This window comes from Balaenoptera physalus (assembly GCF_965194825.1).
Source record: "Balaenoptera physalus genome assembly, chromosome: 3".
Classification (NCBI taxonomy): Eukaryota; Metazoa; Chordata; class Mammalia; order Artiodactyla; family Balaenopteridae; genus Balaenoptera; species Balaenoptera physalus.
This window is the reverse complement of record NC_138890.1, coordinates 149,080,586-149,106,614: the sequence shown is the minus strand read 5'-3', so window position 1 is coordinate 149,106,614 and position 26,029 is coordinate 149,080,586. Positions and strand designations below refer to the sequence as shown.

The following is a 26,029-nucleotide window of genomic DNA, read 5'->3' as shown; positions in this document are numbered from 1 at the left end:
AACTACTGAGTTTGTGCTCTAGAGTCCACGAGCCACTACTACTGAGCCCACATGCCACAACTACTGAAACCCGCAAGCCTAGAGCCCATACTCCACAACAAGAGAAGCCACTGCAATGAGAAGACCATGCGTCACGATGAAGAGTAGCCCCTGCTCACTGCAACTAGAGAAAGCCCGTGCACAGCAACAAAGACCCAATGCAGCCAAAAATAAATAAATTAATTTTAAAAAATACCTAGGAATAAACTTAACCAAGGAGATGAAAGACCTACATGCTGCAAACTATAAAACATTGATAAAGGAAATTGAAGATGATTCAAAGAAATGGAAAGTCCATACTCTTGGATTGGAAGAATTAACATTGTTAAAGTGGTCATACTAACCAAAGCAATCTACAGATTTAATGTGATCTCTATCAAAATACCCATAACATTTTTCACAGAACTAGAAAAAATAATTCTAAAATTTATATGGAACCACAAAAGACCCAAAATTGACAAAGCAATCCTGAGGAAAAAGAACAAAGCTGGAGGCATAACCCTTCCAGACTCAGACAATACCACAAAGCTACAGTTATTAAAACTTCACACTATTGGCACAAAAACAGACATGTAGATGGAATAGAATAGACAGCCCAGAAATAACCCACACACCTACCGTCAATTAATCTATGACAAAGGAGGCAAAAATATATACAATAGAGAAAAGACAGTCTCTTCAACAAGTGGTGTTGGGAAAGCTGGACAGCTACATGTAAATCAGTGAAATTAGAACACTCCCTCACACCATATACAAAAATAAACTCAAAATGGTTTAAAGACCTAAATATAAGATGTGACACCATAAAACTCCTAGAAGAGAACATAGGTAAAACATTCTCGGACATAAATCGTAGCAATATTTTCTTAGATCAGTCTCCCAAGGTAATAGAAACAAAAGCAAAAATAAACAAATGGGATCTAATCAAACTTATGAGCTTTTGCACAGCAAAGGAAACCATTAACAAAATGAAAAGACAACCTACGGAATGGGAAAAAATACTTGCAAATGATGCAACCAACAAGGGCTTAATTTCCAAAATATACAAACAGCTCATACTACCCAATAGCACAAAAACAAACAACCCAATCAAAAATGAGCAGAAGAGGGGCTTCCCTGGTGGCACAGTGGTTGAGAATCTGCCTGCTAATGCAGGGGACACAGGTTCGAGCCCTGGTCTGGGAAGATCCCACATGCCGCGGAGCAACTAGGCCCGTGAGCCACAACTACTGAGCCTGCGCGTCTGGAGCCTGTGCTCCGCAACAAGAGAGGCCGCGATAGTGAGAGGCCCGCGCACCGCGATGAAGAGTGGCCCCCGCCTACCGCAACTAGAGAAAGCCCTCGCATAGAAACGAAGACCCAACACAGGCAAAAAAAAAAAAAAAAATGAGCAGAAGACCTAACAGACATCTCTCCAAAGAAGACATACAGATAGCCAAAAGGCACATGAAAAGATGCTCAACATCGCTAATTATTAGTGAAATGGAAATTAAAACCACAATGAGGTATCACTTCACACCAGTCAGAATGGCTATTATCAAAAAGTCTTCAAATAATACTGCAGACAGTGTGGATCAAATGGAACCCTCCTACTGTTGGTGGCAACGTATACTGGTGCAGCCACTATGGAGGGTATGGAGGTTCCTTAAAAACCTAAAAATAGTGCTACCATGTGATCCAGCAATCCCACTTGCGTACGTACCCAGAAAACACGAAAACTCTAATTCATAAAGATACACGCACCCCAATGTTCATAGCAGCACTATTTACAATAGCCAAGACATGGAAACAACCCAAGTGCCCATCAGCAGACAATTAGCTTAAGGAGATGTGGTATACATACACAATGGAATACTACTCAGCCATAAGAGAATGAAATGTTGTCATTTGCAGCAATATGGATGGACCCAGAGATTATACTTAGTGAAGTAATTATATGATATCACTTATACATGGAATCTAAAAAATAATACAAATGAATCTATGTACAAAACAGAAACAGACTCATAGAAAACAAATTTATGATTACCAAAGGGGGAAGGGGTGGGGGAAGGATAATTTAGGAGTATGGGATTAACAGATACAAACTACTATATATAAAATCAACAACAAGGATTTACTGCATAGCACAGGGAACTATATTCAATATCTTGTAATAACCTATAATGGAAAATAGTCTGAAAAGTATATATACATAACTGAATCACTTTGCTGTATACTAAACACAATATTGTAAATCAATTATACTTCAATTTTAAAAAAGAATGAAATAAAAATAAAAAATGTCTTCAATGTACATGTATTATATTTTTCAAACAGCTAGTAAGTTGTTAGGACATAAATACTTCAGTTGTTGGGACCTAATTATTTATAAGTGGAATGGTTAGGTATTTCTTCTGACCTAGGGGCACCATGAAAAAATTACTAAGACACTAACGGAGATGTGAACTAAGAAGGTTTAGGACCATCTGAGGCTTGTGTCCACATCTATAAAATGGAGAAACCTGCCCTGCCTTCCCCTTGTGATCACTGAAGAGCAACTGAGATACTGTATGTCACAGATGTAACATCTGTTCTCCACTCCCCCATCCTGATGGGACCTGGACTAGCTTCAGGAATCTACCCCTCCCTCAAACACCCACGTGCTTCCAGGAAGTTGAGTCCAGGGGAGCTCCAGGAGCAGGTTGGCTTTATCTAAGGATAAGCCTACCCTCTCTGCCAAAGACTGGTGCAGGACTGGCTTGTGACTTATCTAGATCCAAGGAGACACGAGACAAGGTTTGCTGAGGGCTCCTGAGACACTCTCTTCTTCTGGATGTTGCTGTGTGTAGAAATGAGATCCAGAACTTGCTACATGATGGGGAAAAAAATGAAGGTGAAAAGCTGGGTAGGGAAGCTGAACAGTAGTCCAGGGAAGAGGTAATAGGGGTCTGGATGAAAGCAGCAATGGGAGAGGGGCAGAAGGATGGATATGGGAGCTCTGAAAGTGGAACTGACAGCACTTCACTATTGAGTTTCAGTCCTTTAATAAATATTCACAAAGTTTCCAGTCATGGGCCAGGCACTACTCTAGGAACTGGGGACTTAGCAACGAAACCTAGCAATGAAACCTACAAAGTCCTTCATAAAGCTTCTGCTCTAGCCTGCACTGGTTAAGGAGTGAGGGCTGGGGTCAGTCAGCGTGTCAGCAGTGATACACAGTGTGAAGGAAAATAAAATAGGGTGAGGGGAGAGCGAGTGACAAGGCAGCTGCCATCCTGGACAGGGGTCAGGAAAGGACTCTCCATAAGGGACATGTGAACAGTGGCCAAATGAGGTGAGGTGTAAGCCGTGGGGGCCTACTGGGGGCAGAGGGAGACAGGACAGGAGTGGAAGCTGGAGACTGGTAAGAGGAGGAAAAGTCTAGTAACACTTTCAAATGCATGATGGTGGAGTTTACTGATAAAGAGACACATTTGGATGATACCAACAGGCAGCTACACACAGGAGCGGGTCTCGATGGAGAGGTGGCAATTATCTGAAGGAAACCTCAAGGACATTTTCTAAAATTCCAGTTCCAAGACACTGGCTGAATGACTTCCTTACCAAATTAAAAGGATCAGACTTTTCTAGCTAAGGACATTCATTCTGGTTAACAGTAGAGACTAAAATATTTCAAGGAGTAACAAAAGGCGATTTTAGTGCCATTTAAAGAACTTTCTTGAAAGTTTTTCACAAACTTAAAAGCATGAGTAAACTTTAGGGGGAAAAAAGCTTTATTTAATAAAAAGCATTATATTAATTCACTTAAAGTATATTATAAATATATAAATATTTTAAATCAACAAATATAACCAATCAAGTAAATTGGAAGGCAGAAAAACTGCCACAATTTAGTACAGGCAAACTAAAAATATTCCTAAGTCAAAAGCCATGATGTTAACTGTTTTCAAAATTCAATCATCACTCTATAATAGCTGGACCACTGTGATATTGTTTTTTCATGTTTCCATGCATATAATTTTTTGTATTATTCTATAGTGTAAATGCAATATTCAAATTCGTTTGAGTTGTGGCGCTTAGAACTTAGAGATTAGCTCTTGGTTTATTACTTTCAATAATTTTCTCTGACTTAAGCTGACTGATCTCTTCCTGGCTGAAGCCAAACTCTTTGAGTATCTCTTCAGTGTGTTCTCCTACAAAAGGATCTCTTTTGGACGAAGGGACAGCTGGGGTGTTGGACAGCTGGGGTGCAGGGCGGGGACTCACACCCTGCTCCCTATCAATAATAAATGAGCCCCGATCTTTGTGGTGACCACAATGGGTAACCTCTTCAAAAGTCAAAACAGGAGTCACGCAGGCATCTGTGCCGTCAAAGATCTGACACCACTCTGCCTTTGTCTTCTTTGCAAATATATCTGCAAATTTCTTCTTCATTTCTGGCCAATCAGTTATGCTCATCTGACTGGGAAGTTCATCAGACTTTAGCCCAAGTCCTGAGAGAAAAACACAATTTCTTAAATTAGTATGCTTTGGGTAGAGTAAATATAATCAGTGAAAATGAGTTTTGAACTCACTATGCTCGCCCAAAACAGGATGTTCTATAGGGTTTCTCAAATGAGTCAAAAGAAGAAATTCAAATTCAACTTGAAGTTGGAGCCAAAGGCTGGAGAAGGTAGTAGGGGTAACAGGACTCAAAACAGACTTTCCAAGTCTTTGCCAAGATTTTATTACTTACATTTCATCCAAAATAGTCTATTTTTAATGGTCTAGTTTCCAGAAACTGACTTCTTCCTTCTGAGTAGATTTTTAAAAAGAAATTTCCTCATGATGTTACTATCTGTCATATTGAATTAAAATAACTCCATGTGCTTCCCTGGTGGCGCAGTGGTTAAGAATCCGCCTGCCAATGCAGAGGACACAGGTTCGATCCCTGGTCCGGGAAGATCCCACATGCCGCAGAGCAACTAAGCCCGTGCACCACAACTACTGAGCCCACGTGCTGCAACTACTGAAGCCCGCGTGCCTAGAGCCTGTGCTCCGCAAGAGAAGCCACCGCAATGAGAAGCCCACGCACGGCAACAAAGAGTAGACCCCGCTCGCTGCAACTAGAGAAAAACCCACCCGCAGCAACAAAGACCCAACGCACAGCAACAAAGACCCAATGCGCAGCAACAAAGACTCAACGCAGCCATAAATAAATAAATAAAATAAATAAATTTATATTAAAAAACCCCCATATTTCATATAGTGCTCCCAAACCCTACAAATGCTAAAATCTAAACACATTTATACAAGACTACTGGCAGACCTCGTTTTATTGTGCTTCACTTTATTGCACTTCACAGACACTGCATTTTTACAAATGGAAGGTTTGTGACAACCCTGTGTAGAGCAAGTCTGTGGGTGCCATTTTTCCCAACAGCATTTGCTCACTTCGTGCCTCTGTGTCACATTTTGGTAATTTTTGCAATATTTCAAACCCTCCACCAGCAAAGAGATTACAACTCATGGAAAGCTCAGATGATGGTTAGCATTTTTTAGCAATAAAGTATTTTTTAATTAAGGTATGTACATTGTTTTTTTAGACAATGCTACTGCATACTTAATAGACTGCAGTATCATGTAAACATAGCTTTTATGTGTACTGGGAAACCAAAAAATTCATGTGATTTGCTTTATTGAGATAGTCTCTTTATTGCAGTGGTCTGGAACCCAATCCACAAAGTCTGTGAGGTATGCCTGTACCTCCGTTTTCAAGGAAGAAGTATAAAGATAAATGATTAAATTCAAGATTGCAATTTTATAAATACTGTTCATTTCTCTTTATTTTCGTCAAATAAAAGAGCTCTAGGAGGGCAGCGATATTTGACTCATTACTCTCTTACAACCCTGCTGTGACCTAGGAACAAAGGACTTGTAAAGTAACCAAAGACACATGCAAATTGTTCCTACAGCAAACAGGACAGAAAATTATCAGCCAGCCAATCAACAGGGGGCACAGAGCCTTTTTTTCTCTCTCAAGCATGAAGAACCTTGAAGGGCCCATCAACACAAGGGACAGAGAGGATGAAAGCATCTGCCAGGGGCTATCACAGGAAGGATGGCTTCTCTGGCCCATGACCTGATCTGTGCTTCCTTTATTGACTACAAGCACCTACCCCTGTAGATACAACCAAACTCCAGTGCTGATTAAATTTTACCCAAGGGGACACTTTGTTGGGGTTTGGTGTAACTGTCATTTTTATTCCCTCTTGTAGAAGAGGGTTTCTAAATTTAAATTACGCATAATATTTTGCGTAAGTTTGGCCAAGTTAATCAAGTAATTCTCACTTTTATCATCCTTTCTTTATCTACCATGTTGAAAAACAATGACCAATTGTCATCTGTTCTGAAGATGCAAAAGTGCCTATGGAGGTAAGAAGACATGAATACTGCAGGCTCTTCTTAGTGTTTTGAGGGATATGAGGAGAACTTACATAGTTCTGAACAGCTGTGAAAAAACACCTGTGGGATATACAAGTACATTTTTCTCTGTAGCCACATGTCCCGTTCAAAACCAGGAAAGATATGGAGCCATAGTTTCAGGTTTATCACTATAATGTATAAGGAAATGTTTCTAAGGGTGTCTTTCACTTTGCTTTCTCTTTCCTGATAGCCCCAAACTCTGGGATTAAAAAACACATAAAACGAGCAGTTGGCCAAAAGCATTTAAGTAGACCACAGCTACTGTTGGAAACGTATTTGCATGCTTTTTTACACAGTTTTTTTAAAAAAAAAAATCAGAATGTGATCAGAATCATAAACTAAATAAAACTGGAGTCAATAGTTCTCCAACAAACACTATACTTGAGATTACACAGATCATAGTTTGTATACTGGAAAATACTAGAAATCAAAAGACCCCAGGCTCTACCCCTAACTCTGACACGTCAGCTCTTCCATTGTCCTATCACCCTTTCTCAGCCCACAACTTCCCATCCAGCTCAGGACCCCGCATCAAGGCCGCAGGATAAACTACCAGTGGTTTAGGGTGGGCTGCTTCCTGTGCTCCTGACAGCCTATACGTAACTCTGAATCCATTCCCCCACAGAACACAATTGTAGATTGTGGCTAGTTTTTATAGTACAATCAATATTAAATTTCTGCTATTATAAGTCAAAGACTTTCAGAGACTGACCTGGGGACTCAGACACCATTTAAAACTTGGGAAAATATGCTTTGATTTCCAAAAAACTACCTTACACGTACATGTATACCCACACACACACACACACACACACAATTATACAAAATATTTATTGTTTTAAGTACACGTCAAAAACTTTCTGCTCTGTAACACAATATTAGGCACATATTAAGCAGTCAAAAATGCATGCTGCCAAGTATGCACTACATATGTACAAAGATTAATGCTTATTAATATACAATAAACATTATGTGTTATAATGTAAACCTGGAAAAAACGTAAATTAACTTGAATAAGGAAGTGGTTAAATAAATTTTAGTACAGGTATACCACAGAATATGGTATGGCTGCTATATAAAGAGGGTGAGGCTGAAGATCTTTGGTACTGACAAAAAAGGATGTCAGCTATATTTTTGAATAAAAATAGTTACTAATTATAAATTTATATAATTAAATAGATTACATATAAATTGTAAAAAAATTTTAATTGTGTTTGTACGTGCACAGGGAAAGTTCTTCAAGGCCACATCCCAAACTTTCCCAAAGTGGAAGGACAAGGGAGAATTTTTACCTCTTACTTTACAAGTTCTGTATTGTTTACATTTTTTTCGTTAAAAAAATACATTATTTTGAATTTTTTTCATTTTTTTAAATTGTGGTAAAATACACAAAATATAAAATTTACCATTTTAGTCACTATTAAGAATACAGTACTGTGTCATTAAGTACATTCATATTGTTCTGGAACCATTACCACCATCTGTCTCCAGAACTTTTCATCATCCCGAATTGAAACTCTATACCCATTAAACACTAACTCTCTATTCCCTGCTTCCCCAGATCCTCGCAACCACCGTTCTACTTTCTATGAATTTGACCACTCTAGGTATCTCATATAAGTGGAATAATACAATATTTGTCCTTCTGTAACTAGCTTATTTCACTTAGCATGTCTTCAAGGTTCATCCATGTTTAGCATATGTCAGAATTTCTTTCTTTTGTAAGGCTGACTAATATTTCATTGTTTTTTATATATATCACATTTTGTTTATCCATTCATCTGTTGATGGACACCTTGGTTGCTTCTACCTTTTAGTTACTGTAAATAATGCTATGAACACGGATGTACAAATATCTGTTCAAGTTCCCACTTTTAATTCTTTTGGATATATACCCAGAAGTGGAATCGCTGGATCACATGGTAATTCTATGTTTAATTTTTTGAGAAGCCACCATACCATTTTCCACAGCGGCTGCACAATTCTACATTCACAACAGTAATGCACGGGGTTCCGATTTCTCCACATCATCACCGACACTTGTTATTTTCTGGTTTTCTTTTAATAACATTTTGAAATTTCAAAACAACTTTAAAAAATTCTCTATTGCTTATCTGATTTACTACAAGAGTCTCAAGATGTCATGAAATTCTCAGTACTTTCAGATTTCTTTGCCCTGGAAAGCAGCAGGGGCATAGCACAGAGGAGTCGGAGCCTTACAAAAACCTTGTGCATTTATGTTCAGATACTGAGAGCTAAATGAAGGTATGTTCTCAAAGATCTCAGTATATAAGGTGAAATAAATAAATTAATACTACCTCAAAAAATCATTACAGATATAGGGGTTTGTCCGGTTGGGCCTGAGAGAGAAGTAATGTGTATGTGACAAGTAAAAGTACTATTTTTGCAAATCAATATTGTAGAAGAAAGAAGATGCTGAGGCATTTCGGCATGGACTATGTAGACTAAACAAAAGCTGACTGAACTTGCTAAGTCCACCTAAAGCACAAGCCACCTGCCAGCTAAGGATCCTTAGTGAACTTTAAAGGGAGAGAGGACATGAAAGATACCACAAAAGGCTGTGACTGCAAAACAACTGGAGGGGTTACAGAGTTTAGACTCAGAAAGAGGAAACCCGGGAGAAGATGATCACAAGTCAAGGGCTGGAGCAGTCTGCCTGCTATAAAATGAGGTGGAGTGTGGATGTTAGAAATGATCATTCTAAACATGTATGTTTTTAAGAAAACAACAAAATACACCACAGAGAGGAGTTAAATTCTGAAACAACAGAGCAAGGACCTTCAAAAATTGGCTCCTGCATGAAAGCAACAAGAACACTGGCACAAATTGTCAGAATCAACATTTTTGTAACTCTAGAAATTAACTAAAAGCTTGCAACAATCTAAGGAGCATATTTAAGAAAAAAAACGACTGAACTCAGTAAGACCAGTGAGCTTTGTGGTGTTAAAACTTAGGCTAATTTCATTCTTCTCTCCCCAGCTCTGTGATAGCCTTGAAAACCAACAGGCTCTCAACAATGGTAGTCGTGAAAACCAGTAGGTTAACAGCCAAGGAAGAGGAGGCAAAATGAGTTTGAAGCTCCCACAAAATCCTATCCCCAGAGAAGCGCCAATGTTTGGCCTGTCTGACAGTGCCCTGAAAATCCCCATCCTCAGAGCTTGTCTTTATTTGATCTGACTCAGAGCTTACACTGCCCTATTCCTGAGACATTTGTCAGAAAAAAATAAAAAAAGTCAGTTGCAACTGTCATTTAGAATTGCCTGTGCATGGTGATAATAAAATTTCACTGAAGATTAGTTAATTTTATTATTATATTTAAATTCCCTATAGACAAAAACACAAGGTTTTTGTAAGGCACAGACTCCACTATGTTATGTACCTGCTGCTTCCTAGGGCCCTGCACCCCAGAGTGGGAGTGTTGTTCCCACCACTCAGCCCCTCGTATAGCATTGTTCTGCCCAGAATTCTGAATTGACCTCTAGTCTTAGTCTTAATTTCTGGACGGAAAGGCATCCTCTATGATCTAGATAAACCATTTTGTTCTATGGTTTCTCTAACTTATAGTTAAGTTGGTGAAGTTAATATAGTTGATCAGAGAATGCTTTCTGATGCTAGCAAAAACAATCATTTCAGCGATATACAAATAACTGTGAGTAGCACTGCGCATCTGAAAAGCTACCAAACACAGCGATAAAACTCCAAAGTTAAAGCTGAAAGATAAATGTGCTGCAACCAGCTTGTCACACTGCTTCAGAGTATATTCTAAAACTTCTTAGATACTAAATTATCTGTAAACTTTAAATTCGCATTTCACAGGAACAAAGTAACGTCAGTCCAATTATCAATTAGGGAAGAGGGGATCCCAAATTTTCCTGCTAACTTTTGGCAACATGTCAATAAGACAAGAATCTGCAAGAAAGGTAAACTGCAGAAGCATCAAGTGATGGTAACATATTCCAACAAATTCTCATTCACCAAAGTCTCTCTGTGCTCTGGTGACCCCGTCACTGAAGTACCACGAGGGACATCTATCAAGGAACAAAAACTGGTAGAACCAGTAGATCATTTCTAGGAAAGAAAAGGATGTGGGCACACATGGGCAAGATAAATATCCAATACTACGGAGTATGAAATGTGATAAAAACACTGAACTACCACAAAAAGGATTATTATTTTTTTAATCTGAGCTATTTTACAGACTTGTAAAATTACTTGTCAATTTAAAAGATGGGGGAAGTGCCCCACAATATAATGATGGCTATAATTAAGTTAATTATAAAGTGGATATATAATAAAAGACATCATGAACTTCAAAAGACTCCAAAATAGAGTCTAAAAAACATCCACAGAAAAGAGGTACTCACCCTTGAGCAGCAGCTCATAGAACTGGGGCTCTAATGCTCCAACAGCCATGAACCCCCCGTCCACCGTCCTGTAGGTTGTGTAGAAAGGCGCTCCACCATCTAACATGTTCTGTCCACGAGGCTGTCCCCACAGTCCTGTTTGTTCGGTTTTCCACAGAAAAGAACCTAGATATGCTGTTCCTTCCACCTTTGAAGAAACAGAATACAGTATGAATCCAGACAATTCAACTATAAAAAGCATGATAGATTTCTACTTGAGTTTTTAAAAAATATTTGTATAAAAATGTTTATCTTAGAATATAGGGAAGATTATATCTAATTATACAACTTCTTTGATATTTCAAGAAAGTGAGTTAGAGCAGGCTTGTGACAGAGTGAGTTTCTGCACTATTCAGATCAGGGAATACTGTTCAGAAAAGACTTAAAGGAACTACTTTTGTTCTTCCTTTCAAATAAGATTGGCAGAATGTTGATAATTTTTGAAGCTAAGTGAGGGTACGTGGAAGTTCATTATACATTCTCTTTACTTTTATATATGTTAACAACTGTCAGGATAAAAAAGTTGAAAACAAAGCAAAAAGATTTTTTTAAAAATCTATCATCTGATCTCAATACCTACAAACACATACACAGAGATATATGAAGCATATCACATTTTAAAGGTAAATCACATGACAGCTAAATTTAGTTTGTTCTAGTTTGACTCCAAGGCCAAGAAAACAAATTTGAGTATTTAATATATCTTAACTTTAATAATCACTAGAAAGTTACAAAATAAACATAACAGTATGGGTGGCAGGTATATGGGTTTTCAGAGTACAGACAAACTAGTTTGGGAAGGCCAACTTCCCACTAGTCCTGAAGTAACGGGAATGGATTCACAAACTCAGGTATGATTATCACAAGGCTGGATGCACTGGGCTATCTAAAGAAGACTACTTCCCTATCCTTATGGCTTTATGATCCTAATGATTCTGGCACCACAGGGAGAAGGCCATCAAAGCATCCTTGTCTCTGAGGTTACCAACGGAGGGGCCCCCTTCCAACTGTGAGCATGGGACTTCTCACAGATTCTGGCTGTAAAACAAACACAAAATATATCTTTAGATACATCCCAGTTTTCCCGTTTAACTTGAGGAAGCTCATGCACACTTCAATTCATGGATCCGACATTTGTTGTCACCAAGTAGTGGAGTTTGTGTAAGTGGCCTGGGGTGGTGCTTTTTTCTGAAATGGGGTTACAGAGATCTTAGAGTGTCCCCACATTGAGACATACACACACAAACACACATATAGACACACACATATATATACATATACAATCTCTTTTACACACTGGATGTACTGATGAGTCTATTGAAAAAAGATGTCCTAACAGTGTTATGGGTCTGGTTTGGCTCACTCAGGATACAAACAGGCTCTAATTTAACTCCACCTTTACTTGGTGTCATAGGAGGATACAGGACAAGAGACACAGCAGTTATAATCCTCATCTCATCATGAGGCTGCCCAGCACATACTTCTCTTCTCCCCTCACCCACATGTAGTGTGTGCTGCCACAGACCAGAGCCTTTGACACAGGGAAACTGCAGCCTCAATTTCCCAACCTTTTATATTGTTCTCATCACATAGGCCAATGGCCTGCATGCCAACACACAGCCCCCCAGGTCAGATGAGCTCCCCCAGATCAGGAGTAAACACAGTAAAACGGACTGCACATTCCACAGTTACCTTAACTCTAGTTTCTAAGGCAACAGTCCGATGAAGAGACAACTCTAGGTCATCATAGGCAGGCCTGGATCAAGGATTCTGCTGCTAAAGTCATTTGGAAACTACTGGCCCAAAAGAATAAGGTATCTGGGGACTTCCCTGGTGGTCCAGTGGTTAAGACTCCATGCTTCCAATGCAAGGGGCGAGCGTTCGATCCCTGTTCGGAGAACTAAGATCCCACATGCTGTGCGGCACAGCCAAGAAAATTTAAAAAAAAAAAAAAAATTTAAAGAATAAGGTATCTATTTCCCCCACAGCCTCTTCCTTCAGCAGTCCTCCCCGGGGTGCCAGGGCCACCATCCACCGGGTCTTCCAAGCCAGAGATGGGGGAGCCATCCTTGATCCCTCCCTCTCCCTTCATTGCCAGTATCTCATCAAATCCCAGCAATTTTACATCTCAAATGTAAATCCTTAAATCCAGACCCATTCTACCATTAACCATTTCAGTACTCGCCTTTCTCTCTCAGCGTCGTCTCCATCCAATCCATCCACCCTACCGCCAAAGATCTGTCCAAACGCAAAGGTATAGTGACACTGGACTGGGCTCTCATCAACTAGCTGTGAGAACTTGGGCAAATTTCTGTGCTTTACTTTCCTCTTCATTAAAATAACAATGTACTCCAAGTGAAATTGTTGTTTGGGGGATTAGGAGAAATCACACAGGAAAAGTGCCTAGGATAACATGAGGCAAGTGTATGAGGGTAAAAACACCGAAGCATCATGACACTTGAGTCTCCCCTACACAATGCAGCAGGAAGGTCTAGACTGGTCCATTTTACTTGAGCATCATTAAGAATCTTCTCTACCTGCTAAGGGAGACTTCCTGAGCCCAGTTTTTTTTTTTTTTTTTTTAATTAATTAATTAATTTATTTTTGGCTGTGTTGGGTCTTCGTTTCTGTGCGAGGGCTCTCTCCAGTTGCAGCAAGTGGGGGCCACTCTTCATCGCGGTGCGCGGGCCTCTCACTATCGCGGCCTCTCCCTCTGCAGAGCACAGGCTCCAGACGCGCAGGCTCAGCAGCTGTGGCTCACAGGCCCAGCCGCTCCGCGGCATGTGGGATCCTCCCAGACCAGGGCCCGAACCCGTGTCCCCTGCATTGGCAGGCAGACTCTCAACCACTGCGCCACCAGGGAAGCCCCCTGAGCCCAGTTTTGAATGAAGATTTCTTGAAAACCATATTCTAAGCACAAGAGACAGCACGGGGAAAATTGTTGAAACACAACATAGAAATCAGGTGAGTCATGAAAAGTTTAGAAGATTGACTCCACAAACAGATGATCAAAATATGACATTCTGACACATGTCAAAGATATGAAGCTATTTTAAAGAAAAGGCCACCCTTGGTAACTTGGATTCAAATTTCAAAGCCCATTTATCTCTTGTCTTGCTCAGAAGAGGATTTGAGGCAGCCATATATCGACCTCAGGAACAACTAGTAGGCTTATCATTTCCCCCAATCAACACTTACCATGTTTGCATCAATGACCTGACCTTTGCCGGAGCGCGTGCGTTCAAATAGCGCCATCAGGATGCCCAGTGTGCACATGAGGCCACCACCACCAAAATCAGCCAGGAGATTCAGCGGGGCATATGGAGCCTCACCACTCCTGCCAATTCTTGATAAAACACCTATACCATTAAAAAAAATTGGGGAACACTAACTGTAAATTTAATGCCTCTTTTATATAAATACATGAACATTTTAGGGGGAAAACCAATCTCTGTAGTTACTAGTTGTAAGTGAAAACTAATAACCTAATGCTTTTCTAAACCTAAACCTGTTCAGCATATTTATAAGAAGGCTTTCCTTCTAACCACGTTCCTTGTTTGACTTTTTTGCTTTCTCTAAAACTTTATTCCAACTAACATTTTCAGAATTCTGTTGCTAAGTTTTTATTCACTGGGTTTTGGGGGGGAAATGGTTGCTATCCACTTAGCACTTTATGGCTTAACAACAGTATAATGCACTTCCATTCTTATTAGAAAGAGATGCAAGAAAATAAACACAAGAAAAAGAAAAGGAATTAAATTTTTAAATAGATGAGAAAAGCCAACTCTACACTCACTCTTTTCCTCAACCTTTAAATGTGTACACACAGAAAATCTGAGACTTCCTTGACTCAGCAATGCAGTTCTTAGAAATCTAGAATTAGGCCATTCTAAGATATGTTCTTTTTTTTTTTTTTTAATTTATTTTTGGCTGAGTTGGATCTTCGTTGCTGCATGTGGGCTTTCTCTAGTTGCAGTGAGCGGGGGCTACTCTTCGTTGTGGTGCACGGGCTTCTCACTGCAGTGGCTTCTCTTGTTGCAGAGCACAGGCTCTAGGCATGCGGGCTTCAGTAGTTGTGGCTCGTGGGCTCAGCAGTTGTGGCTCGTGGGCTCTAGAGTGCAGGCTCAGTAGTTGTGGTGCATGGGCTTAGTTGCTCTGCAGCATGTGGGATCTTCCCGGACCAGGGATGGAACCCATGTCCCCTGCATTGGCAGGCAGATTCTTAACCACGGCGCCACCAGGGAAGCCCTAAGATATGTTCTTACAGGCAAAAACTCTAGTAAGGTGATATTATGACCTGAAAACCATGGGCTTTTTCTACTATTCATAGAATTTCTAAAATCATGACTCAGTCAATGATTCTCAATAAAGTGAGGGAGGAAGGGAATCAAAATCAAACTATATCTTTGCAAAATACACAGCAACCATTTCTACTACCAACAAGTCTCTTACTTCCTAGCAGGGGCTTGCTGGAGAATTAACTTCACAAATGTTGTCAGTAAAGGTTACTAGTGAGCACATTACCCCTCCTATGTGTGAAGGCAGGGGGAGGCTGAGAATGACTGTTCCAAGACAAACCAACCCTTTTAAACAACCACATGCTCTTTATTGATTCCAGTAAATATTTAAATCTTCACTCTAAAAAAATTCTTTTTAATAAGTGTAACTGTAGATCTTGACTGGCAACAAAATAAAAAGTGTAGAGAAATTATTTTTTTCAACATACCTGACAAAGCCAAGTAGTTGATGTCATGTCCTGCTACCCTAGAGAATCTTCCTGATTGGCCGAATCCACTCAACCTGGCATAGATAAGCTTTGGATTCTCCTTCTGCAGAATCTCTGGGCTGAGCTGGAGTTTTTCCATCACACCTTGAGAAAAGTTACAATTTTTTTTTTTAAGAGAGCATGAACTGAGGATGGGTATAATCCCTTCTTTGTGGCAAACATAAAACAGCACTTTTGCAAGGAAAACTAGTAACATTTGTTGTGGGTTTATAGGGTATTGCCAGTAATTAAGGACCCAAAGAGTGAAGTCCCCATTTCTGGAATGTGTGGCTTCCCCCCGACCCCCAGAATGCTACTTCCCTCCAGCACTGCCCTGCATCCCTTCAGGCATACCCAAGCATCTTCAATCCTCAGAGTGGACATTTCATCCCTTTATTCAGGCCCTTTATAGTTCCCCAAATTCTCTCCTTAGTCATTTATTAGAAATGGTCTGTTCTTTTGGAAGTTACTCTGGGTCTTTGACAAAAAATTCACTTTTGGAAGCTGCTATTCCTCTCAGGACCTTTTCTATGTCTATATCTGCATCAGTGCCTGCTATACTTATGTATGTATATATTCCATCTTCCCTATCAGCTCAGAAGCTCCTCTGGCAGGATTCATGCCTCATCTCTTTCCACAGGCTTATAACGTGCCTCTGCCTCCATAAAGCTATGATAAGTTACAAAAGAACTCTGTTCCTAGAGTGGTGGTTGCCAAGGGGTAGGGGGTTGGGAGAGGGATGGATTGGGAGTTTCGGATTAGCAGATGCAAACTGGTATATACAGAATGGATAAACAACAAGGTCCTACGTATAGCACAGGCAACTATATTCAATATCCTGTGATAAACCTTAATGGAAAAGAATATGAAAAAGAATGTATAAATATGTATAACTGAGTCACTTTGCTGTACAGCAGCAATTAACACATTGTAAATCAAGTATACTTCAATAAAAAATAAAATAAAATAAAAAGAACTTTATTCCTCTACCTAGATAAACATCAGCCACAATTCCCTCCCCTGGCAGCTATGTCTGTATTCACAGCTCTACCCTTCTCCTAATTCCAAGATTGTGGACAAGTTATTTAACCATGCTGAACCGCCTTCAACTTCAAATACGGTATTATTAAATTATGACATAATCCTAATTACTAAATTATTAGTTATAATCCTCAAATCTGAGGGTAAATGAATTGACACATTTAAATATGCCTGGCGCCCACAGACGTTCAATTCATTCACCAAACATTTACTGCCTTCCTGTTATATACCAGGCAAAGCTCTGTATTTGTACTTGAGCAAGATGACGGTGGCAGTTGTCTAAGAATAGATCGGAGTGGTGCTACACCCAAACGTCAGCTTTAAAAAAGCTGTTAACAACGCTGCCAAGGAAGCTGCAGCAGGTATGAAGAGAAAGAATCCTGAGTCATAGAAAGGAGGAAGAATGATGGGATTGGTGATAACTGAAAGCTGGTAGGGGGAAAGGAAGATTTGGAGTCCTGGTTGAAGTACAAGTTTCTGATTCAGGCAACTGGGTGGACATTGGTTCCATTCACTGAAATACAACACCAAGAGGAGATGCCATTTTAGTAGGGAAGATGATGAGCTCAGTTTGGAATACGTGGAAGCTGCAGTGCCCGGGGGAAGGCTAAGTAGAAATGGACAGGAGCTGGGTATTCCGGAAGTCTGTGGCTCTAAAAGGGCGTACAGTTATAGATTTGGCCAACATCTGCCTGTAAAAAGTAAAAATAATAGAAATGGATAAGGTGGCTCCAAGAAGCAGAGTGTAAAGGAAATTGAGCAGAAGCTGGAACTTGGGAACACCAGCATTTAAGGCAGGGAGTTGTCCTGGGTCCGTGGATGGCCTTATGAGGTACATCAAGCTCCAAACGGTAGCAAAATGTCTATGTACCTATATGCAGCTTTCCGGGGAGAGAATCTATGGCTTTCGATCGTTTCTCATAGGGTTCACGATCCTCAAATAATTAAGAATGGCAACTATAATAGGGTGACTCAAAAAAAGAGAAACTGGGAAGGAGTCAGAGAGGTATGAGAAAAGCAAAGGCAACAGCAGTATCTCGGAGTCCAAGTATGGAAGACCGTCTCGGGGGCGAACGATCAGCAACAATATCAAATGCAACAGAAAGGTCTAGGCAGACAGGGACGGAAAGGGCTCGGGTGGCAACAGGGCAAAGGTGTGCCAGGCCAACCCCAAATGTCCGGCGGCCTCCCTTCTTCTGGGACCGCCCCTCGTCCGGTCTCGCGTCGCGTCGGGATCTGGGGCTCACCAGGGCGGAAGGACTCCAGCATCACATCCGCCCGGGCGCACAGCGACCGCAACACCGCCGCTCCCCGCGGCCGCTTCAGGTCCACGGCCAGCGAGCGCTTGCCCCTGGCCATCCGGCTCAGGTCGCCGCGGGAGCCCGGCCGGTCCACACGCACCACCTGCGCCCCGAAGTCCGCCAGGACCATACCGCAGAACGGGCCCGGGGCCAGGCCGGCCAGTTCCACGACCGAGACGCCCTGCAAAGCCATGGGCACCCGCATCTCCTTCCGAAGGCGTAAAAGACGGAGCGACCCCAACCTCAGTCACTCGGGCCTGGGGCCCTCCTCTGTCGCACGCTCCCTCCGTCCCTCGTGACCCCGCCCTCGTGGCCTCTCCCTTGTGCGCCTGCGTGCGGCCGCGGCGTCTGCGCATTGGTGCGTTTCCTGGCCCCGCCTCCCCGGGTCCGGGTCCGCTAGTGGGCTGGCGGAGGGATCGTTTTTTTTAACTTTGCGGAATCGTAAATCGTGAGCGGGCTTGACCTGGAGAGCCCGTGGATGGTCACCGACTTCTCCGGACGCTTTTACTCTCGCTGTTGCGATCCCAGTTGTTGTGCGCTTTGGGTTCGTAAACCTCTCCGGCCCTGGAGAAATTAAAAGTACATAAATATTTAAGAACAATGCTGAAGTATTTTTTTCGGTGGGCTGCAGACTGTCTTCTTCACCGTTCTTCTTTCTTAGCCACCCGATGATTCACCCACAGATGGCTTGCGTATAGTGGAATATCAAAAGAACATCTGAGCGTGCGGTGCTCATCAGAGCCAAATCAGAGAGGTTTAAAAATATTTTTAAATTTGTCACCTGCCATTTCTACAGACAATTACGGCTTGGAGTTTTAGATTTTAATGCACATTTTTTAAAAGTACAATAAAATAATCACAAATAGGCCTACTCCTTTCAGTTAGGGGTGCTCCAGGAACTAAGGAGAGACTTTTATAGAGTAAAGGCAAGGCAAGGAAATTATTCATTGGCTATACGTTGAAGCCTAGTTGGCTGTTTGCGTTTGGTTCTTACCTTTGATTTCTGAAATTGGAGGCATTTACAGGGTTAGATTCGGCCTGCTTACAGAGGCTGCCCAGGGCATTAGAGCCACATCAGTCTAATGGCTTCCTTGTTTAATTAATTTAACACCTTTTTGTCCCCCTCTATCCCATGTTCCTACCTTTGCTCAAGCATATGTTTCCTTACCCCTATCCTCTTGTTTTATTTTTATTTTGAGAAACTTAAAGAAAGAAAATTACAAAAAGTGCTATAGCAGACATCCAGATGCAGGCACTAATATTTTTTAATAGTGGCTCCCAGTCTATTTTTCTAAAAACTAAACAGTACAGATACAGCTGGTGCTAACGCCCAGGATCAGATTCACATGAATCAGATATCTTACCAGCATCAAGCTTTACTAATAAGGTCAAAGATGCAGATCATGGAGATGATAAATGGAATATCTCCTGCCTAACTGGTAGACAAAGGATGTCACAGTCATCAGTGATTACAGCCACTGCCAGAGCTGGTGGCCCTGAAGGAACTCAGGAAGGGAAGAATACCTGCCATCTAGCAGCCATCAAGCTGCAGCCACTGCCTATGGTGAGCCCCAAGGAAACTCCGGATGTAAAAACACAGGATACTGGCCCCAGATAGCTGAGGTGCATTTCAAAGGAATGATTTCAGTGAGCCCAGACTCTTGCATCTTCCCATACATAGAAAAGCGCTAAATTCCTTAACTCCGGATATCTGGTTTTCTTTAATTAACAGTAATCTTTTGATGTTCCGACTACCTGCCCCTTGTTGCAAAACTCCTATATATCCTAGCTCTCCCTCACCTCAGAATTCCTGAGCAGTTCTCTCAGGGTTACTTGAGATGCTGCCTCCCAGGCTTGAAGTCCTAAAAATTCCTGCCAAATGAAACATAACTCTCAACTTTTAGGTTGTGAATACTTTTTTAGTCCGCAGAGACATGATCAGACAAAGCAGAGGTCTGGGAAATCTCACTTGACGCTACAGGTCCTTCCTTCCTTCATTGGACACATACCCCCTGTTACAAGCTGAATTGTGTCCCTTTAACATTCATATATTCAAGTCCTAATCCCAGTACTCAGAATGTGACTGTATTTGTGTTGCAGCAAAAATAGAAATGAAGTTTTCCTTTTCCTGAGAGCAAGGAAAACAAAGGGAACAGTGAACAAGCTAGAGAAGAAACGTAACCTGGCCTGAAAGAGTTAATCACTCTTAGTTTTATTTTAACTGTCACTAATCTGTAGTATCTGTAACTAGATTTGTACTTCACAAAACTAACCTCACTCCCTGACACTATGTAAATTACATTCTGCACCTATCACCCCTAACTCTGCGTGAGTTACATCCTGTGCCTATCACTCCCTAACCTTATTACATCCCAGGGCTTACATTCCCTATGCCCCCTTGTAACAAATCACCCCCTGTAGCTTTTGCATTTCAGAGAGAAGGTTGCTGGCCGATAAACCAGAGACAAATGAACCCAATTACCAGAATGCCGGACCCCAATTACTGGGCTGCCTGACGTCAGCTATGACTGTTTTGAAATAATGCAAAGGAAAAAGAATGCAAGACCTTCACTACTTTGATCCTTATCACATACCCACCCCCTGACTGCGAGCCCCACGTATAAAATCTTCTTGGATTCCCCAAGGAGGGGGAACAGTTCTTGAGGCACTAGCCTGCTGTGTCTTCCCTTCTGCCTGGCAGAAAAATAAAGCCATCTCTCTCATCCTTCAAAATCTCTGTCTCTGTATTTCTGTTTGGCATCAGTGCACAGAGAAGCCAAGATTTCGGCAACATTTGGAGATAGGGCCTGTAGAGGTAATTAAGATAAAATGAGGTCATATGGGTGGGTCCTAATCCAGTATGACTGGTGTCCTTATAAGAAAAGATTAGGACACGGAAAACACAGACCAAGGGACAATCTTGTGAGGACAGAGCAGCAGGCAGCCATCTGCAAGCCAGAAAGAGAAGCTTCAAAAGAAACCACACCTGTTGACCCTATGATCCTGGACTTTTAGCCTCCAGAACTGTGAGAAAATCAATTTCTGTTGTTTAAACCATCCAGTCTGTGGTATTTTGTTATGGCAGCCCTAGCAAACTAATACACCCTCTGACCCATGATTATAGATGAGGTCTCTAATGAGGTTCTCAGGTCACCAAACAGACTATCTTATATCCCAGAGAGTTACTTAGCTATGGAACCATACTTCCTAAATTCTGGATTTATTTAGCATAATTAATCCTGTGGCCAGGGATGATGCCGAAAGCTCAGCTTCTCTGTACACTGGTGTCAAATCAAATCTCGGAGACAGAGTTTTGGGTGAAGTAGAAAAGGATAGCTTTATTACTTTGCCAGGCAAAGGGGGACACAGTGGGCTCCTGCCCCGAAAAATTATGTGTCCCAACCCAGGAGGATTTGATGAGGAGTTTTATGACAATACTTCCCAAGGGTGGGGTTGCTGACAAGATTAGGGTGTGTGCAGGGTCTCAGGGTCTCCTAATCTTGAGGAGCTTGCCTCAGGTGGTTTCCTGGCTGCTCCTCTCTTGATTAGCAACTGTTTGAATCTACCCTGTGGAACTCAGGGAAGGTCATGGAGGCTGGAGTCTTGCCTACAAGAAATGGGGGACAAAAAGAGGCCTCCGTGCTCAGGAGCCCCACAGGGCCCCGCTCGGTTTCACTCCCCCCTTTTCTTTGATACTCCTCAATCTTGAGGAGAACAGATGTTGGATGAGAAAAGGGAACAATTGTTTCGGATAGAGATGTTAATCATAAACTCAGCAGAGGAACTCAGTTTTAGGGGGACTCAGTTTTAATCCGCACTTCGGTTTTAGCTTTCCCCAAATCTTTCAGGGAATGGGGCTACCAGTGCTGTGACTACTTCCTGCTGAGATGGGGCGTAGTCCTGAAATAGGAGGGAAGGGGGCAGGGCACAACCTTCAAAAGAATGACATAGCCCAAGGACATGACATAAACTGATTAGAACCAAATGGGTCCAAGATGGCAGACAAGTCGACTTCCACTGGACCTTGAGCCTCAGTATATGCTCACTGTAACACATCAGCAAGCTAAATAACACACCCACAGGCACCATGACAGTTCCAAGGCTGACCATAAGGATCAAAAAGTGGGCGGTGGCCCAATTCCTGGAAATGCCCGCCCCTCCCCCTCCCCTCCCAAATAGCTGGAATACTCCTCCCACTCATTAGCCTATGAAATTACCCACCCCTATAAAAACTGATAACCCCATACCCTGGTGCCTTTCTCACCCTCTGAGATGCCCCACACTCTGTGGAGTGTGTTTCTCTCTAAATAAACCCACTTCTTACCCATCACTTTGTCGCTCACTGAATTCTTTCTGCAATGAGACATCAAGAGCCTGAGCTTCATTAAGTCCTGAAACCAGGTGTGTGATTTCAGTTGGAAGACTGTGGGTTTTGGCTCGGTTTGAGTCCCAGCTGCGTGGGTTCAAGTCCCCATCTGGGTTTAGGCTGAGTTTTAGCCCTGGCACGTGGGTTCATGTCCCAATCTGAGGTTCACGGTTTCAGTCCTGCCTAAATTTGGGGGAATAGATACCGAATTAGAAATATTTGAGTTCCAAGTCCTGGATCCGAGTCTTATATGATTAAGATCTCAATCCCTTGTTCCGCTGTAACAGGGAAGAGCCAATTCTGACTCCATGTTGGATCTGTTCCTTTTACTTTAACCTTTGCTTTTCATTGCTTTTGTTATTATAATCACTGCCTATAGCTGTAAGCATACATAATGGCCTGCCATAGGGAACCGTGCCCCTTTACCTCACAGAGAGACATTCTGACCCTACCCATTTGTGAATGGCTGCAGAAAAGAAGAAATTAACACATTCCCTCCCCATGCGATGCCATGAGAGGAGATGTTTTGCAAGATAAATGGCCTTTTTACTTTACATCCTCACCTCCTCCCCCTTTCTGTTCTATAAAAGAAACTGGCATCCACACCCTGATAAGATGGTTTTTCCGGGACCCTAGTCCGCCATCTTCTTGGTCTGTTGGCTTTCCGAATAAAGTCGCTATTCCTTGCCTCAACACCTCGTCTCGGATTTATTGGCCTGTCGTGTGGCGAGCAGAGAGAGCTTGGACTTGGTAATACTGCCATTTTGGTGCAACAGACCCAGTTAGAGGTAAGAGGAGTGACATCCAGAACTTTAGTAGAATAGATCTCATTTCCTTAGGAAATCAGAGAATAAGTCTGAAGCCAGTTGTTTCCAAACCATTCCCTGTATGGGGAAAACCCTTCAAGGCAATCCCGAAGACCTGGAAATAGGAAGCTGACCACATATCTAGCAGTTAGAATTATCGAAAGGACCAGCATATGAATCTATAGGTAGAAGGTATGAGAAACGATAAGAAAACAGAATTTTCATTCAGTTTGTCAGAACAAATACTTAAAGTTTCCCAAAGGGTGAGATGTCGGGAGTCTGCTCACTGGCTCTAGGCGGGCTCGGCTGGTCAGTCGCTGGCAATCTTCTTGCTCTGGTGTGATGTACCCATGGTTTTGAACTTACTGTTTAACTTTTACCTCCTGTGTTAGAAATGTTTCTCTTTCTTTACTCTTAGGAGCTAAGAGTGAAACCGAGTGGGGCCCTATGGGGCTCCCAGGCATGGAGGCCTTTTTGTCCCACATTTCTTGTAGGCAAGACTCCAGCCTCCATCACCTTCCCTGAGTTCCAAAGGGCAGATTTGAACAGATGCTAATCAAGGGAGGAGCAGCCAGGAAACCACCTAAGGCAAGATTAAAGGGAGCAGAAAAGCTCATCTAGATTAGGAGACCCACCACCTGAGACCCTGTACACACCCAAATCTTGTCAGCAACCCCACCCTTTTGAAACTCTGCAGAAGAAAGAAGAATGCAAGACTGTTACCGTGTTGATCCTTATCACACACCCCTGACCAGGAGCCCCGACTATAAGACCTCTCCCTATTCCCAAGGGAGGGGGGCACAGATCTTGAGGCGCTGGCCTACTGTGTTCCCTCTTTGTCTGGCAAAGAAACAAAGCCACTCTTTCTTTCTCCTCTGTAACTCTGTTTCTGTATTTCTGTTCGACATCGTTGAACAGAGAGCCAAGATTTTGGCATCAGGAGTAGTCCCCTGTATATAATTCCATAAGGGCTCAATCCTAGCCCACTTCTAGGGGCCACCAGCATACGGAGAGCAATTGGCAAGACCTTGTCCCATTTTAGATGAGTTTTCTGGCATAGCTTTTTTAGGGGAACCACTAACAAAGCTAACCACCTGCCCTGGCCAGGCAAGATAGTAGCCACTTGCATGAGTTATCTTACAAAAGGAGGTCCTGGTAAGGAATGTGGAACTAATAAGCTACCACCAACCAGAAGAATTTGGGAAAGTTCAAAAGGAGAGAGGAGTCGCCAGTCCATATGTCCTACCAACCTCCCAGAATCCTTCTTGCTGGAATCCATCTTGGCTGAATGATGTATGCGCCACCAGAGAGGACCCTGAGTCAGAATGATTGGTCAGAGACAACCTGGAAACTAATCCCATCACCATAAAACCCGAGACTGAGAGCTTCATGGCAGAGCAGTTCTCCTGGGTTCCCTTACCCTGCTGCTCTCTACCCTTCCCAATAAAGTCTCTTGCTTTGTCAGCACGTGTCTCCTCGGACAATTCATTTCTAAGTGTTAGACAAGAGTCCACTCCCAGGCCCTGGAAGGGGTCCCCCTTCCTGCAAAAAATGGCCACTCTGGCAGGATCTGTTCTTCTCTACGACTGACATCCTGACCACTCGGAATAGTCAGGGAACAGTTTGCCTGCTGATGGACCAGACTCAGAGGCTGCAACCAGGACCGTTTTATCCTTGGTCTCCTCCTGACTCAGACGACTGGCCAGAGAGCCCCAACAAGGAACTCTGGGTAAGGAACTTTATTGACCTCTTTCCCCTTCCCTCTCCCTTTCCTCTTTCCAACCCCTCCTATCCTACCCTTTTTTCTTCTGTCCTGGTCCTGGACGCAGGAGTCTGGTTGAAGGGCCTCAGCCTGACCTGAGGGATGGAGGCTGATCACCTCTGGTGGGCAGAGAACTCGAATTCTGGTCCAGTATCTGGTTTCTAGTTTCTGGCAGGGCTGAGTTCCCATCCTCCCTTCCTAGAAGACTGGGGAAAAGTCCCGTAACACCTGGGCGTCTGCAGGTGACAGGTGCCTTTGATGTGCACCTTAGCCATCTAGGGCCAGGATCCTGTTTTTCTCCATCCTGAGTTCCCTCACAGCTGCAGTAGCTGATGGCCTGATGGCTGCAATATCCTTTGTTTCCTGATGTGGCAAGTGATATTATAATATTCTTCATCCACACATCCATGCACTTTCCCCTTTTTACTTATCTTCCTTCACTGAGTTGAAAACTCATGGAAGGTAAGACTTGGACTTTAAATGCTGAGTCACTCCTGGAATACCACAGTACCTTTGCCCAGAGTAGATGTTTATCAATTCCAGCCAGACCCTTTGTAGTTTACATTTGATCATTCTATCCTCTGTTTGAATATTATTGACTTCGGCTTTTACTCACAATATGCTCAATAAAATTCCTTCAGTATAAGTTATTCGTTGTCCAAGGTTCAAATGTAGCCTTTTCTACACTGGAAAATCACCCAACCTAATCATTATGTGAAGCTATTCTACCCTGTACTGCATTTCTGCAGCAAGCAGACACCCATGTGTTTCATTTGTAGAGTTTGCCTCCATTTGGGGTTTAGAATTGTAAAGTTGGTTGCTTAGATGATACATTTAAATTTCCCATGACACCTACCTACCATCTCCTTTTCAGAGCCTCAGTTTTAGGAAGACTCGTAAAATCAGCCTTCCAGATATAACTCTGGTCGTTGGTGAAATTATGAAACTATGATAATTACCTTGGCCTTCTCCCACCATCTATACTACCCACTCTTCTTCACACTTGGGACTTATTTGCCAGCCCAAAGTGCTTTCTACCTGCCTGCAACCAGATCTTGGGTGTCTCTACCAAGGTGAA

The 26,029-nt window shown here is 42.3% G+C and overlaps 1 protein-coding gene and 1 long non-coding RNA gene across 3 annotated transcripts; one reads left to right on the top strand and one right to left on the bottom strand.

Moving 5' to 3' along the window:
• Positions 1 to 3,993: 3,993 nt before the first annotated feature.
• On the bottom strand, positions 3,994 to 18,525 carry AMACR (alpha-methylacyl-CoA racemase). The gene is made up of 5 exons (XM_082453829.1): positions 17,964 to 18,525; positions 15,637 to 15,780; positions 14,109 to 14,269; positions 10,872 to 11,058; positions 3,994 to 4,514 (listed from the first exon to the last, which is right to left on the bottom strand). The coding sequence occupies exons 1-5, from the start codon at positions 18,220 to 18,222 to the stop codon at positions 4,105 to 4,107; spliced, it is 1,161 nt and encodes a 386-aa protein (XP_082309955.1). The 5' UTR covers positions 18,223 to 18,525; the 3' UTR covers positions 3,994 to 4,104.
• On the top strand, positions 18,511 to 20,750 carry LOC309656891. Of its 2 annotated transcripts, none has more exons than XR_014261584.1 (2): positions 18,511 to 18,596; positions 20,439 to 20,750. It is a non-coding gene; the product is annotated as an uncharacterized lncRNA (long non-coding RNA). The 2 variants fall into 2 exon arrangements; XR_014261585.1 differs by having other exon boundaries at positions 18,519 to 18,596; positions 20,453 to 20,750.
• The last annotated feature ends 5,279 nt before the right edge of the window (positions 20,751 to 26,029 follow it).